Source organism: Apostichopus japonicus, chromosome 6 (assembly GCF_037975245.1).
Source record: "Apostichopus japonicus isolate 1M-3 chromosome 6, ASM3797524v1, whole genome shotgun sequence".
NCBI lineage: Eukaryota > Metazoa > Echinodermata > Holothuroidea > Aspidochirotida > Stichopodidae > Apostichopus > Apostichopus japonicus.
The window spans coordinates 14,317,464-14,334,178 of record NC_092566.1 but is presented as its reverse complement, the minus strand read 5'-3'; the positions used below and the strand labels follow the sequence as shown (position 1 = coordinate 14,334,178).

The 16,715-nt window shown below is 37.8% G+C and overlaps 1 protein-coding gene across 2 annotated transcripts in view; it reads right to left on the bottom strand.

The window, feature by feature from the left end:
* The window catches only part of LOC139969068 (uncharacterized), a 29,065-nt gene extending 19,306 nt beyond the window's left edge, over positions 1-9,759 (bottom strand). The window contains exons 1-5 of one of the 2 annotated variants that reach the window (XM_071973825.1): positions 9,212-9,759; positions 8,845-8,958; positions 8,003-8,150; positions 5,160-5,266; positions 4,758-4,847 (exon numbers count right to left, since the gene is read on the bottom strand). In XM_071973825.1, coding sequence (XP_071829926.1) covers positions 4,758-4,847; positions 5,160-5,266; positions 8,003-8,150; positions 8,845-8,958; positions 9,212-9,414 — 662 coding nt within the window. In that variant the 5' untranslated portion in view covers positions 9,415-9,759. The remainder of the gene's footprint in view (positions 1-4,757; positions 4,848-5,159; positions 5,267-8,002; positions 8,151-8,844; positions 8,959-9,211) is intronic. The other variant, XM_071973821.1, reaches the window with a different exon arrangement.
* Between the last annotated feature and the right edge of the window lie 6,956 nt (positions 9,760-16,715).

Below are 16,715 nucleotides of genomic sequence, written 5' to 3'. Positions count from 1 at the left end.
TTTATATATATATATATATATATATATATATATATATATATATATATATATATGCAGTAGCTTGCCCGAATCTTTTTCAAATTTTTGCCCGACAATTCCATGATTTTCTTTATTTAGCATCATGATGTCCGAATATTTCCGTGTAACACCACCGTAAGCGCAGTTCATCTCGGCTACCACGCTTTTTGCACGATCAATTTTTTTTCTAACTAGTCAATTGTATACCTGGACCAAGGGCGGCAGAACCGGGGGGGGGGAAAGGGGGGCACGTGCCCCTCCCCCACTTTTCCTCAGGTTAAAAATGTGCCTTTTTTTCTACATAAAAATTGAGGTGCCTCAAGTTAGCAAGAGGCCAGGGAACCAGAATGAACACTCGGGAAGGGGCGTTTCCGGCCATCTGAGGGGTTTGTAAAACCAAAAATTTTCTAGTACGCTGCGCGCTAACCGATGGTGGCGCTCCGCTTAGATAGTCGTGCATACAACTTTGCAAATCCTGGCTAAGCCCGTGACTTTTAACGAATTTCTGTGAGTCAAACGCAAACATTTTTGAATGGAAAAAATTTGTTAAGATATTAACAAGAAAAAAAACTCTAATTCGGAAGATTCCTACATTAGCAACTAGCATGATTTCACCTCATTTTGTCTCAAAAGAAAACTTGTTCCTTGTTTCCCAATTTGCGCATTGGATATTGCAGTGCTAGTATGCATATTTTCCTTGAGGGGGGGGGGGGGCATTGATGGAGTGATGTGTATACACAAATAAGATAATACAATAAGAGTTATAAAGGGTACTGAATATAAAGCTGCATCATTCCAATCGAATTTCTGCAAAGTGCCCTTTGATGTCGGTGTCCCCCAGATTAAAAGTGCTTCCGCCGCCCTTGACCTGGATATCCCCGACATGAGTGTATAAAAGAAACATTTTCTTTTTCATGGATGGTGGGGGGAGTGCCTTCAAGCCTAGAAGTACAGGTTTATCATATTCTTTGTTATATTTTATACTTTTTTGTGAGACAAATTGCAGTCTCACCAGACACAGCGACATTCCCGCCTACGTGTCGTTGAACAATGTATGTTTTTCTGGAGGTAGCTGAGTACTGTGTTAAAATAATAAATAAGGTAACTAAATATAGGAGCTTAAAAAATATACTGTCTCATTTTTCCCCTTCAAAGTGATGTTACCATTTTTTCTTCTTTTAAGTTACCAAATTTTTGGGGCAGTGTATATTTCTAAAACGTGAGATTATAAAATAAAGAATGTTTAGATGCAACTTGCAAGGCCTCAGAAGTGCCGTTTCCGGCAACCTGAGAGGCATTGTGTGCCAAAATGTTCTTGTACGCTACGCGCCAACCGATGGTGGCGCTCCGCTTAGATAGTGTCACGGGAACTTTCGGGCACAAAAAGTTCTGCCACCCAAACTGAAATGGTCCCGTTCGCCTATGATGCCAACTTCCCTCAAGTTAAAGTCTGGCTGAGTTGGCAAGGCCAGTCAGCATGAAAGAGAAGAAACTTTTTTTGCATTTCTGTCACCAAAGTTGCACATCTTTTTCGTTGCTATTTTGCCTCACAGGTGCCATCTCCTGCGATCTGGGGGGTGCTGAAATCTCAAATTTTCTCTGTACGCTCCGCGCCAACCAAGGTGGCGCTCCCCTCAGATAGTAAACTCCGGCTCCCCACAAGAAAGAACAGCCCCCCCCCATGCCCCCCACTCAAAAAATCCTAGCTACGCCACTGCATACACACTTTGCGCATAGGATTTTCTTTATACTTTGCGAGATGTTAAAGTACTATTACCTTGTCAGCAGGTGCACCCTCAAAACGGAGTTCCATAGCGACTAACGGTCTCTGAAAGTTCTTGTATACCAACGACCACGAAAAAGAAACAACTTTGTTTCATTGGTTGAGTTCTGATTTACGTATGGAAAGGCGTAATGTAGCGGTTAGAGTATCCGCCCACCGTTCCTTAGGTTCCCGGTTCAAATCCTCACAAGGAACCATGCAGATTCTCTGGACAAAGGCTACTCAAAATTGTTGAGCGGATTCTTTCGCGGATTTGGTATATCTGGTTTTGCGAACTGAAAACTGGGGTTTGGTTCTGTTCCTTCAATGACCTCGAAGCAACTACATTCACTGTAGTTGCATTGCATTGATGATGAATGGTTTGCATTCACCTCCCTTGATCATTTCAGAAAGTGGTCATATATGCTAACTGAGGTATACAATCTCGTCCGTCGGATGGGGACGTTAACTGGTGGTCCCGAGAGCAGGAATGTGTGCAATAGTTAAATCCTGTCTCGTACCTTTCTGAACACTCATCGAAAAGAAAGGGTTTGGTAAAAGTCGTCGTTCATACATGATCAGTATCATCATACCTTAAGGAACCACCCAAAATAGAGCCTGGGCACAAAAGCTAAACGACTTAACTGATTCAACGTCAGGCCCAGTCCCTTGTATCGAGACTGATGATGACAATGTTACGTCAAGTGTGTCACAATTCTCTAGAGGGAATATGTATATAGGCATTCAAATGTGCTTCAGTTGGCTTCCTAACCCTTGGGATATTCTAGACTAGACGTCACTAACTTACTTGTGAATTTGATAAAAGGAGGTTGTCATTGACGTAGGCTACATTAGAACAGATTATCAGAGCCAAAATTTAAATGACTTCCATATGGGAAATTAAACCGTTCATCCATCCCAGACCCGCCCAAATTAGTTTAACTATACTATATCCATAGATCAATACGACCTGAAGTTAGAATATTAAACATGGTTTGCCAGTGGATTTGCGTCTATGGCGAAAATAATATTAAAATTCTCATGAATGTTAGTATTTTATTGGTTTCCTAGCAACTCGGCGCTTAATTTTTCTTAACACTCCGACTAATAAAATTACATAAAATCACATGAAACAAAACGTTTATAAAACGACGTATCGGAGTATGTTGTACAGTCCTTAATTTAACGGGAAAAAAGTTACGCATATTCCATATATAACGGTGTACGCGACATGCAGAGGTCCATAACGAGAACTCTGAGATTTCGATTGTTTCTATTTCATATGCTATGTTACGCTGCCTCCATCCACACGTGTGCACAAATCCCAAAAATATGCAGTTCTGTCACTGGTTGACAGAAATTGTATCACGGTGCTTCAACCAACGTTCGTCCTAAACGTTTACTACGAGATTTCGCTTATTTGTTTCAACTTGATATAGATAGATAGATAGATAGATAGATAGATAGATAGATAGATAGATAGATAGATAGATAGATAGATAGATAGATAGATAGATAGATAGATAGATAGATAGATAGATAGATAGATAGATAGATAGATAGATAGATAGATAGATAGATAGATAGATAGATAGATAGATAGATAGATAGATAGATAGATAGATAGATAGATAGATAGATAGATAGATAGATAGATAGATAGATAGATAGATAGATAGATAGATAGATAGATAGATAGATAGATAGATAGATAGATAGATAGATAGATAGATAGATAGATAGATAGATAGATAGATAGATAGATAGATAGATAGATAGATAGATAGATAGATAGATAGATAGATAGATAGATAGATAGATAGATAGATAGATAGATAGATAGATAGATAGATAGATAGATAGATAGATAGATAGATAGATAGATAGATAGATAGATAGATAGATAGATAGATAGATAGATAGATAGATAGATAGATAGATAGATAGATAGATAGATAGATAGATAGATAGATAGATAGATAGATAGATAGATAGATAGATAGATAGATAGATAGATAGATAGATAGATAGATAGATAGATAGATAGATAGATAGATAGATAGATAGATAGATAGATAGATAGATAGATAGATAGATAGATAGATAGATAGATAGATAGATAGATAGATAGATAGATAGATAGATAGATAGATAGATAGATAGATAGATAGATAGATAGATAGATAGATAGATAGATAGATAGATAGATAGATAGATAGATAGATAGATAGATAGATAGATAGATAGATAGATAGATAGATAGATAGATAGATAGATAGATAGATAGATAGATAGATAGATAGATAGATAGATAGATAGATAGATAGATAGATAGATAGATAGATAGATAGATAGATAGATAGATAGATAGATAGATAGATAGATAGATAGATAGATAGATAGATAGATAGATAGATAGATAGATAGATAGATAGATAGATAGATAGATAGATAGATAGATAGATAGATAGATAGATAGATAGATAGATAGATAGATAGATAGATAGATAGATAGATAGATAGATAGATAGATAGATAGATAGATAGATAGATAGATAGATAGATAGATAGATAGATAGATAGATAGATAGATAGATAGATAGATAGATAGATAGATAGATAGATAGATAGATAGATAGATAGATAGATAGATAGATAGATAGATAGATAGATAGATAGATAGATAGATAGATAGATAGATAGATAGATAGATAGATAGATAGATAGATAGATAGATAGATAGATAGATAGATAGATAGATAGATAGATAGATAGATAATAATAAAGATCAACTACTAGTCACGCTCGTTGATCGATGATTCAACCCATTTTCCAACAGGATGTACACTGAGCATATTATCAGACATTCTCTTTACACATGCTTCAACAATGTTGGCTTACCGTTAAAGATGTACAAACCGGCATAATAGCAATGTTGTTAAATAGATAGATCACTGCACAACCGATATGAACTAACCTTTTTCGAAAGATGCTTGGGTTAAAAGAGGTAAGGTTACTTTTAGCTCCTGCATCAGCTGCAAAAGGTTTCAAAGGTGCAGCGTTACACCTGCAGAATTTTAAACAGAGAATGCCGTTGAAATTCATGATTATTTGAAAATAAAGTGGTGACAGAAGAAGAAATCGTAGGGATTTACTGCTTTTGAATGTGAGATTCCACATATACATATTTATTTACGCAAGTCAATTCAATAAGCACAATCAGCGCACTTTCTAAATGTCCCTGCTTTCTTTACCATGCATGATCTGCCAAGAAAACAACACAGAGTATTTGCTCCAATATGTCTCAAATTTATCTTTCCCCCGTTTACTGCAATACGATTTGTTATCCAAAAGGTATATTACTCTCATGTCAACTTACCTATATTCAAACTCAGCTTCGTCTATATGCCTTCCACAATTAGAGTGTAGGAGAGAACCGCTGTTGCCTACCACACTGCACCGGTTTAGCCTATTAAACGTATAGTTCTGAATGTAAAAAAAATGAACAATAAGAAAATAATGTTGACACTTTAAACTCTTAATAAGTGTATGTGAGTGGCACTGTCCCATTAATGTGTTGGGTCAATCTCAATGCCAAGTAAAATAGGTCAATGTTAAGAGAATAACCGGGATTGAGACTGAACGTGATGAATTTTTAAATAAATATATAGCAGTTTTGATTGAATCATCAAACCAATACCGGCGGTCTATATATTGTATGTTACACACCTACCGTAAACAAAGACAAGTGCAAAATGTAACAACAGCTGCCCTTCATTTATTATGAAGTAAGAATTAATATCAAAATTTAAATTGACGTGTACGGACGCTTGTTATATACATCAGTAAACTTATTTATCTATATTACTCGTACAAATAGCGCAATGTCTATATGTATTTTACCGTTTCATCACGCCCACTCGACTCCAGACGATTCAAGTTTGTATATTCCCGTATAATATCAACATGTATGTTTAAACTCTTCTCGAAAATCAGATTAATTGTATTAATTGTGTTAATATAGCGATTATAATAGTGCAATGTTGTTGCAGCTATAACAACGAGTTTGTATACATTGCTGGTTAGAAGTCTGAACAATCGATTTTACATTCCGTTAATATTGGTTTAGAGAGCACCTGGTAATGTTGGCTGCATTCCATTTACCTTCCTCAATCCCAATAGACAAGTCTGATCTATTGTTTTTCTTATCATGATATATTCTCATCAATCGGTAGGCCTGCGAATTTTGAACGTAGTATTAAATAATTTTGCAGTCTCAAAACAAGGCTTTCATTTACATTACCAGTGGTTTTTGTGAGGGGGTGGATGGGTGCCATGGCCCCTATACAATCATCAGTCGAGGGAGAATGATTTGGTCACTTATAACTACGTAGTAAATAACACACATCAATGGAAGGGGGAAAATACAGACAAGAACTACTCAATTATGAGATATAAAGATGTTAGAACAGGTGATCAAGTACGTAATATGATTTCAATATACGTCGTGTAATCTTTTACGACATGAAGGGGCATTTCATCAAAGGAAAACAAAGAGTCATTCAACAATTTTTGTGTTTGATATCTGCTTGTTCTAGCTTTCGTCAGCCGCTCGTGGCTCAGTCTTGCTAGATCCTCTCGATCTCTTTACGGTTTCGCCTTTCTCTGATAAAAATTGATCTGACAGTGTAAGATTTGTATTTTACATTGAGCGACTAGACTGACTACCAGTGATCTCTTCTTGAGATACAGAAGAACAGTACCACACTCAGAGTAGTGTACGTTGTCTGAAAAATTAGAGTACTACGGACACCTAGCCAATTTGTCCCATATTCGGTACATATGTTGTGTGTAATAATATCATTCAAAATCTGTTGGAAGTTTATAAAGAGATCATTTCATTGCCAAGATATACCCTTTTGCAGTTTTTATAAATCTGGGAAACTCATTGAATATGTGCAAACTATGACGTGATGCAATGCGCTCATTGAACTTTCATATTTTGGCCCTAATTAGCCTATACTTAACCTCCCATTACCGGCCCAAATATATCATTTGAATAATGTGGTGTTCCTCTTTTCAAAGAAGACAAATTACCACAAAACCGCCGAGGCCACGAAACTGTGTTCAGTGTCCTTGAAACGAAGGTTTTGAAAGCAATGTAATAACATAACAGATAATAAGGCAGTAATCCGATTTACATCATTAATGTGCATAATTAGCTAAATATTTAATTGTAAATAAAACTAAAAATTAAGAAAAGACTTGTAAAATGGTCAATCTTTGATGGATTTTGATGGGAGTTACAGTTCCTTTCAGGATTTCTAATGCCTGTTAGAGTGATTAGAACAATGTTGTTCATAGGTGTCCCTAGACCTTTACGCGTCCGGATTTAGCCAAAACGGACCCACTGGAGGGAGTTTGTTAGCATGTTTTCAGTTACCATCAGTCTTTTTCATGTTTCAGGAAGATTTCGCATGGAGAGCTGGCAGATGAGTTGGAGTTGAACTGGGTTTTTCTGAGAATATCAAACATGTTCGTGAGCGTCTAGTGTTGTTTTCATTATTTACCAATTCCAATACAGACTGAGTCCATATTTACCCATAAGATGTTAGTGAACTCTCTTTTTGTTCGTAACAACTGTATAGCAGTAGAGATTAGTTTCGGGAGATTTTATGTTTGTCCATATAAGTATCCGACTTAAACACGAGCTCTCGTTTCCTTTTGTCAATTTGCTTTAGAACTAAACTTCGATCATAAATTTCTTGTTTCCTTCGCTTTACATCATCGTTTCTGTTTCACATGATATTTACATGCACAGAGCAAAAGTTTTCCATAGAGTATCTAGACCTATGTTCACATACAATCATACAAGTTGGTGAGTCTTGCAGTGAATGATCCGCAAACCTGGGCTGGTGAATGAGGTAAAACATAGGAAGTTGATGATCCCATGTTGTTAAATGAACCAAGGACAGCACCGACCATGTAAATGCTGACTCACTTCCCTGAAAAATTATGTCATATACTATAATGTTACAGTGGTACCTACCTGTAGATTCGACGTGACAGGCAAAGCAGGAGCAAACCAACAAATTGAAGAGGCGCGTGCTTATTTATAATTAGTTAGAAAACGAAAATGCTCGGGTTGAGGATTTTCGTTGTCCAGAAATAAAAACCCATATCATCAGAACAGTTGTTTCGTTATGTTTATTGTTTTCCTACCTTTGGTAACGATTCATAAAATTTGGATGACACATTCCAGAGGCCTTTCCCACTGACATAAGGTAACTTTGATCCGATCGGAGAATTTTCTTTTGTAACAAACAATAGATTAGTTATATTTGTTCCCAACTCATGGTGAATTTCTTCCCTATGCAAAAAGGAAAACAAAATGTTTCCTGTCTGTAAAACATTGTAATTTGTATTCTTGTATTTTTCTTTCAATGGTGGTTAATAAATATAAAGGACCACCCACAACAGCGTTGAATAATCATTGGGGCATATATAAGGAGGATTACTCACGATCATGCTATAGAATTACAGGTAACTGAAATGAAAACTTTTCGAATATTCCACCTGGCAATATCACATAACCCACCTGCTGGTCTAAGAGGAACTATGGATCATTGAAAAAAGGCCATGTTCATCATTGATGCTGGTTAAATGCACAAGCCACTAAACACATCTTTGTCATATATAACACCATAACTGTGAGCCTCATTTTGACTTCTTATGTCTGCTTATGTCATGTCAGGATTATATAGTTATTGAGAGAGTTGTGTGCTGGGCAGTATTGCCAGGTTGAACACAGATCAGTTGAACAGCAGATACACACATCCGGTCTGCATAATGATCTACCCAGAACGAAATGGTCATATAATATGCGCATAGGTTGAAACAGGAAAAGCATTTCGTGTGAATGTACATGTCAAGTCTACTGTTGTTATGGAATATGTGAACTGAATGAAGAAATTAACCATCGGCAAATGTTCCGCCACCATTTACATCATTTACTTACTAGTAACATACCATAGTTTGCACGCTTATATATGTAGTTTACTTACCTCAGTCTTTCAATGTTTTTCCCGTTGAATTTGTGTTCACGTTGTAACAATTTTCCATACAGAAACAATTTCTCGTTCTGTTCATCAAAAATAGCAGTTTGGTTGGAGATATTACTGTGATGAAATTGATAGAAATGCTCAGTTTTGAGCTGCAACAAAAGGATTGTTGATATTGTGATCAAGTTTTTGCGTGTGCCTACTAACTATTCAAAACTCTTCTTCACAGGGCCTTGAGGCCAAGGCCTCTGCTCTAAACATGAATCGGTGATGTAATTGTAGCATAATTATCATTAATGAATATATAACAGATTTCGTTCAAATCTAGCGTTTACACATAGACGGCGCTTGCATTTAATGATGGGTTTACCTTGTTGTAAAGATGTTCCTTTGGTATTTTGCTGTTTCCTGTACACTCGTGTTCCTTGTGTTGACAATGTCTTTTCGTTCTTCGCCTTGAATTGTCAATGTATATCTTCGCACATAGTACTCGGTGTACCACCAACCAACGATTACAGTACATATAAAACTCAGAATAATTCCTAGACGCTCAATGCGACAATGTCGTCCCATGTTGATGTTATCCGGTTTAGAAATGATTATACAAACTAAAATAAGATCATGTATAATATATGTGAATTTGTTTGTGGTCGATGACCCATAAGGTACGGAAGTTCGGAAGATCCACTTAAATTAAGTGACACAAATTTAATGTAGGCCTGCTGTTGCAAATATTATATTGATGATGCAACTATACGATATGTGGTTCAATTGTATTCGACATCATAGCAGTTTGGAATCCGACCTCGCGAAACTTGTTATGTTCAAGATCAGTGAAGTCATATAGACTTGAATTTTGGCGGTGTCGCTGTACGAGACGAAAACAACAATTACAGTTGATTGAGTTTTCGATTGAAGATACCAACGCACGATCGGGAGGGAAATACAAAGAATATAGATAAATACGGTGAAATATGTTGTTCAAGAGAAACAGGCACGTTCAGTATCAGGCGCGTATCCAGGATTTTTTAACCCGGGGGGGGGGCGCGAATTACTATCTAAGCGGAGCGCCACCATCGGTTGGCGCGCAGCGTACATGAAAATTTCTGGTTTTGATACCCCCAGATCACCGGAAATGGCACTTCTCGGACTTGAAAATGACCAACCAGATGTACACTTTTGCCTGAGAACCAAGTATTTCCCAAAAGTTTTTTTCCATCCATAACCTTTTTGAAGATTGTCACCAGTCACACATCATGTTCGACCTCATTGCATGTCATATGGATCATTGCTTTTGTAGGTGATTCTACGTCACGGCTCACAATATCCGAAAGCCCCACTTTTCAAGGTTTTAAGCCCATTATTTGTTGAGAATTTGAAAATTCACATTTCTCGTGAATAAAAATCACTTCAAAACATACCCATAATATTGCACAAAATTCAATCTATGGACAACCAATATAGAAAAACTCCTTGAACCCCTAATATACAGGTCAAAATTGCACGAGTAGAGGAAGTATGATGAAGAATGTTGGTGAGGAAATTTTCGAAAATTCAGACACAGTTAATTTATTGGTGTAGAAATATTGCAACCTCTTATAATGGCTACTATGAAACTTGGTTGAAGGAAATGAAAAATAGCAGATATTTCCGATATCAGGTATATCGAAACCGAGCACTACACACATAGGCGTAGGTCCCATAGGAGGCGGGGCTGCAGCCCCCCCCCCCCCCCGCAACCAAATTTTTCCCATTTTTTCGGGCACCTACTGCATGAAAGAAAAATAAATAGCAACGAATAGCTTAAAAATGATCTCCTTGGTAATTAAAATAAAGTTCTAAGCTTGGCCGACATTACTACTGTAAAACAGAGTTTTGACATAGATGGATCTGTATGCTTTTTCTCTATCTACATAAGACATTTGGTTGTTTACATTAGCATCCAGCGGTATAGTTTGCAACTTTCACGGACCGTGCGGTACACGATGCCATGCAATGTAATGACCGATGCTTGCTTATGTGATATTGGCATCGATATGTTGGACGCGCGCGAAGCGCGCGAAACAATTTTGGCTTTTTTTTCGGGCGAGTCATTACAGCCCCCAAATCCAATTGGGCTCCTACGCCTTTGACTACACACATAGACAGTTTTTTAGGCTGTTCATCGTGGAACATGCATTTCAATGCTCACTGATATGATGTTATATCTGCTCTTTGCTTTACAAATTCGAACAGGAGTGTAGCGAGTAATTGCCAAAGGAGGGGTGAAGCCTATAGGCAAACTATCTAAGCGAAGCGCCACCATGAGTTGGCGCGAAGCGTGCAAGAAAAATTTTGGCCGAAAATGCCTCCCAGATCGCTGGAAATGACACTTCCCAGGCCTTGTAAGTTGCATCTAAGCATTGTCTATTTTGAAATTACTAGCGATGTTATAAAGAAAATTTGCTCGGGGGGGGTGGGTGGAGTGCGGTCGCCCCCTTCCCGAAATGCGTCATGTTCCCCGACGTCTCGGTCGAGTTCAAGACCAGCCACAGTTGGTTCCATATAGCACAATTGTACAATTGTTTAAGGCGTCCATACACACACGCGTTATGATAGATCATATATAGTATTTATATAGATACATTAGTGAGAGAGGAAAAATGGAAACGTCAAAAATGGAGTTGTCGGTGTAAGGGGTAGGGTGAGGCGCACACCGCTCAGTAATCCTTGATCTGTCGCTGGCTACCCTGTGTATATAATAGGGATCAGCGCTTTAACTATGACTGTTCCTCTTTCTCTTCCCGAGGTCTTGGCTATCTTCTACTCCCTCCTTTTCTCCTTTTTCTCTCTTTTTTCTTTTTCTTTTCCCTTCCTTTCTCTCCTCCTTTTCTTTTTCCCCCTCCTTTTCCCTTTTTTCTTCTCTTTTTTTTCTCCTCTTTTCCTTACCCGGGGGGCGCGCGCCCCCAACGCCCCCCCCCCCTGGATACGCACCTGAGTATTATTCAGTCAACGAGAGTGTCAAAAGTTGGCCAAAATCATATTTCCATCCCGTGAAAACTAAAACATGAAAACTAATTCCACAGAAGATTCTTGAATACTTAAAACACAATTCCAAGATGTAATACTTCGTTTTTCATACTTTTGTAAGTCACGTGGTATCATGATAGGTTATTTGCTGGTATCTCAATATTGTCTTTCAATAAAGCAATACTTAGTTCTCTGATAACCTTTGGTACTGGTTTCCTAAGTCTCTTTGAATTCCAGAACAGAAAAATATCAGGTTAAGTGTTATCCACCAGGGACTTCCTTCCAGCCTGTCAATGTAAAAGCGTCATACAGTTTATGGAGGCGTTCATGCTACTCTATGACGGTTTTGGACAGTGTTATCCTGTGAAGTATAAAAAGGAGTTTAGATGGATTTTGACAGTCATGTGAAATCAACAGGTTTCTGATGACCAACATTGTCGTTAGCATGTTGGGTTACATGATCAAGCTAAAAACAGAATTTATCATACTTTCTGTCTCTTCGTCATGAAAATTAAAATAATGGTTCAGAACCTCTTTGCGCTACAGAGGACGGGGTTCGATTCCTACTCGTGCCTTGATACTTACTATACTGCAGTTGTAGATGGTTATTTAAGTTCTGGTTTCGTTGTAATTTGGTGCATTTCATATGATGGGTAATTAAGTTCATGGCTGCACGGCAGTGGAGACGAACATGTTGCTACCACCTTTCTCGACATTTAAAAAAGTGACTAAGTCTGAGAGTTCTACTCACGTCTGTTGGATGAGAATGTTAATGACGGTCCAGTGAGTGGGGTTCGTTTGTTACTCTCTGAACACTATTCGAGAAGAGACGGCAAGCCTTCGCCGGTGTTCATCCATCATCAAATTGCTTTGGAGTTCGTTGATGAGCCATAATTGGCTTCTTGAACCCTTCCAAATTTAAAATCATAATGAGGCCACATAGTGCAGTAGAATATGTTGGTTGAATTGCTCTACTTAGAACACATCCATCACCTTTCAGAGTTCATTTTATTCTCGGATGTTCTACAAAATATGAAGTACATAGGATCTGATGAATCGTATTTTAGCATATTAAATGACCCCTTTGAGTTCATATTTGCTAGACAATATCTCAACAAATGGCATTTCATCTATCAGTATTTCAATTTACAATGTTGCAAAGGCCTTCTGAGTACAAATATGCAATTACCTGTCCAAATCCCCCCCCCCCCCCCAAAAAAAAAAGCATGCTGTCAGTGTGAAGTTCTTCATGCTTTTTTCATAATACATGTCAATATGACAGAAAACTGAATATTGTTATGCCAACTTTCATACCTGGTCATACTGAGTATACAGTATAATTTTTGACCAATCAATTTCGCGAAATTTGTACACAAGATGTAGGCCTCAGCCTATACAGACAGACCACGATAGATGTACAGTGTGGGCGTACAGCTAAAAACATTGTGAAGTGGGTACACACAGTTAAATAGTTTTCTATGGACTGTGATTCACGTGATCGAGACACTTTAATTCTTTTAGATATGTGTACGTGCTATAGAGATTGTAAATCTTTTCCTGCAAACACACTCCATCACTCACTTCAATATATTATCCCTTTACCGATATGACCTGTATGTAAATTTACACTGATATTAATGTTAAAATTGTGTTAATGTTATACTTTTCGTGTCTTGCGATAAGATGATTCCTCCATTCCTTGTAGTTGTGCAGTCATGTACATACTCAGTATAGTGCACATGTATAGTGCATGAAATAACCCCGAGAGGGTGTGCGAAACTTGCCCAATTTCAAACGCCTTTCCGAGGGTACCAACTAACTACCAGTGCTAGGAACAATTTCTCTATGGTATCCGTACAGGTGAGATCCATGTTCACAGACTCGATATTTTGTCATGTATGTTTCATTTTGGAACCATAATCCCGTACTGCAGTTTCAAAGCAGTTGTATTTTTTCGGATTTAGAACAAACGATATTCCTATATACATAGTAAGGTGACTGTGGTGTGGAGGTCCAAAGATTATAACACATAATAATTTTCGGTGACTACCGCAAACCCTTACTCCTGTTCAACGGAACACTTTCTCAAAATTCCCCGTACAGTATAGAATAGGCAAAAATTATAACGACGCCATTGTAGCCACTATATTAAGTATAAACCTTACTCCTGTCACACAATATTTTTCAAACTTCCCTGTAAAAAATATATGCACCATATATGGCAAGCCATGTGGGACAAACACCGCATAATAAATCCGCGTATTAATTCGAATATATACGAAGAGGGAATTTGTCCTGCACAAAGCTTTCAAACCGAAGGTGGTAAATTCCCCACGAAGAAAGAATTGGCTGAATTACTTATCTTGACTAACAAAAATCTGGTATTTGGCAACAAACACTACCTCTAGGTTTACGGCACTGCAATCTGCACAGGGCATCGCAATGGGTACCGAAATTACTCCTTATTTTGCCAACATCTTTATGGGGAACCTCGACAAAACTTGATTCTACACACTTGTTACGTTTCATTAACGACATCTTATGATATGGACCCACGATGAGGCAAATAAAAAGTCCTTCATTGATGTCATAGACTCGTTTCGTCATACAATTATATTCACTGCAGATTTTTCTAGACAGGACATTCAAAATTTCGAAACACCACTGTCACCCTACAAAATGGCTCACTCAAAACAGACTTTTTCAATAAACCACGAACAAGCAAAATTAACTCTAACCAAGCAGGTTTCATCCACGGCATTGTACCAGAAACGTTCTATACAGTCAAGCGTTGCGCATTCGACCGATTTACTCCTCTGAATCGATTTAGATTTTCGCACCGACGAACTGTCATTACACCTTCTCAACAGACAGTAATGTCGGGGTTCTATCGGAAATGCCATCACAAAGGCCAAAAGCAAACCCCGCAACAACACATTGAAGTACAAAACTCGTCACGTCAGTTCCTAAAGGGTACCATTGGTTACTGAATCAAACCTGGTCTCCCACTTCTGGCAAACATCATTCAGAAGAATTGTAATGAAGCTTCAATGCACCGAACGTCTGACATCAATTTTCTTAGAACCACTAGCCGTTTCATTTACGAGACCTAAGCGACATTTTACGTCTGGCAACTTTTCAGGATGACACCTCATCAGAGGTAAACAAAACCAAAATACAGGATCATCGCCCTGTGCACAAACCTGCAAAACGTGCTTACTTCTCGATTCAAGGAAAAGACAATTTCTGTGAACTAAATCTTAAAACCACAACACCATTCGGCATAAACATCATAAATGGCCTCAGTTAAATCAAAGCAAATCCTTTGAAGTAAAACGGGATCAAATTTAATTGGTCAAACACGGATAAAAAGTAATCCGATTATCCAAACTTCTGCTTATCTAACAGACCTCAGTAAATCGTATTGACTTCACTGCCATGCCGACACTCTTCTTCCATAAAAAATGTCAATTCCTTTTACTCATTGTCACTTTCGGTGATCATGTACTGACAGAGCTAGTTGTGCTCGAAAGAATTGACTGTTTTACTTTCAATCACTCATTAACTATATATATCTCTACACACACACATCTTTTTGTAACTACTAAATTTAAGGGGAACTGTTCTATTTTCCCCTGAAATAAAAATGTATTATTTTCCCCTAAGTATTGAAGCATATTTCTCCTTAAGTAGATAAAAGCACACTTTCCCTAAAGGGATAGAAGTGTTCTTTTTCCAAAACCATCCTCTATTGCACCCCTGTGGGAAGTTGATATATGTTTGAAATTGTAAAAGATGTTACAGGGTCAACTATGAAAGTTCAAGAGTTAATCGTTTACATGGTTTTAAAGGTCAGTATCTATTTGCTTGTCCAACATTTCGTGGGTGTTTGACTTGCAGAGATGAACACAAGTATAAACAAATAAGATACATCTTTCGTAACACGCATTTTGTTAAAAAAAGAACCTGATCGCTGCCCGAGGTCAGAAAACATGCAAAACACTGTAAAAAAAACTAGCACCAATGCGATAGAAACATTTAACCAGATTTCCGACCGATGGCTGATCGAGAAGAGAGTTATCTGCAAATATTTCGAATTTATGTGGTATATGGAAACATTGCATTCTCATATAAATATCCTTACCCCCATCCCCATAACTCCGCACACAATAGACCGCTCTACCAGTAAATTATTCTGTAGGTGACACGTTATAACGCACGGACTGCGGTGAATACTTGTGATCCACGATATACTGTAAAACTAGGAATACGACCAGCCAGACAGCGCCACCAATTAAACGCGAGCTAATTGGTGTACTAAAGAATCATCAGGTTATCCAGCTATTATAGTGATTTACGTAATTATCACATAGTTTATATGCATGTTATTGTTAAAGAGTCTATATAGCCTACTGTGACTTCTGGCTGGCACCCCACGCCATCCCTTTGCAAAGAAATGACCATGGGTCACCACGAACTAGGTCTGGATAGCTGACTCGGGAGGGATGGGGCAGACAAACTCTGTGGTCACTGGTTCGAATGTCGTTCTATCGAAACAAATTCTGCTCTTTCAAATCTGCTTTTTTGAATTCCAATTTTTCATGTTGATTTATTTCTATACACACAACACTATATCGTTCCGCTTTGTATTCTGTATCGACTACCATTGGAGAGTGACCATAGCCAAAAAGCTTGCAAGGTATACTCTAGCTCCTTAGAGCACTGGCTTGTGATATTCATTAGATCACTCATAAGTCACAATGTCAGTGTGTTCCGAATTCTTAACATATCTTAACTACACACGTTTACATCGTATAACCTATACACGCGACTTCTTAGCATATCTAACCGTCGAAAACACTCCT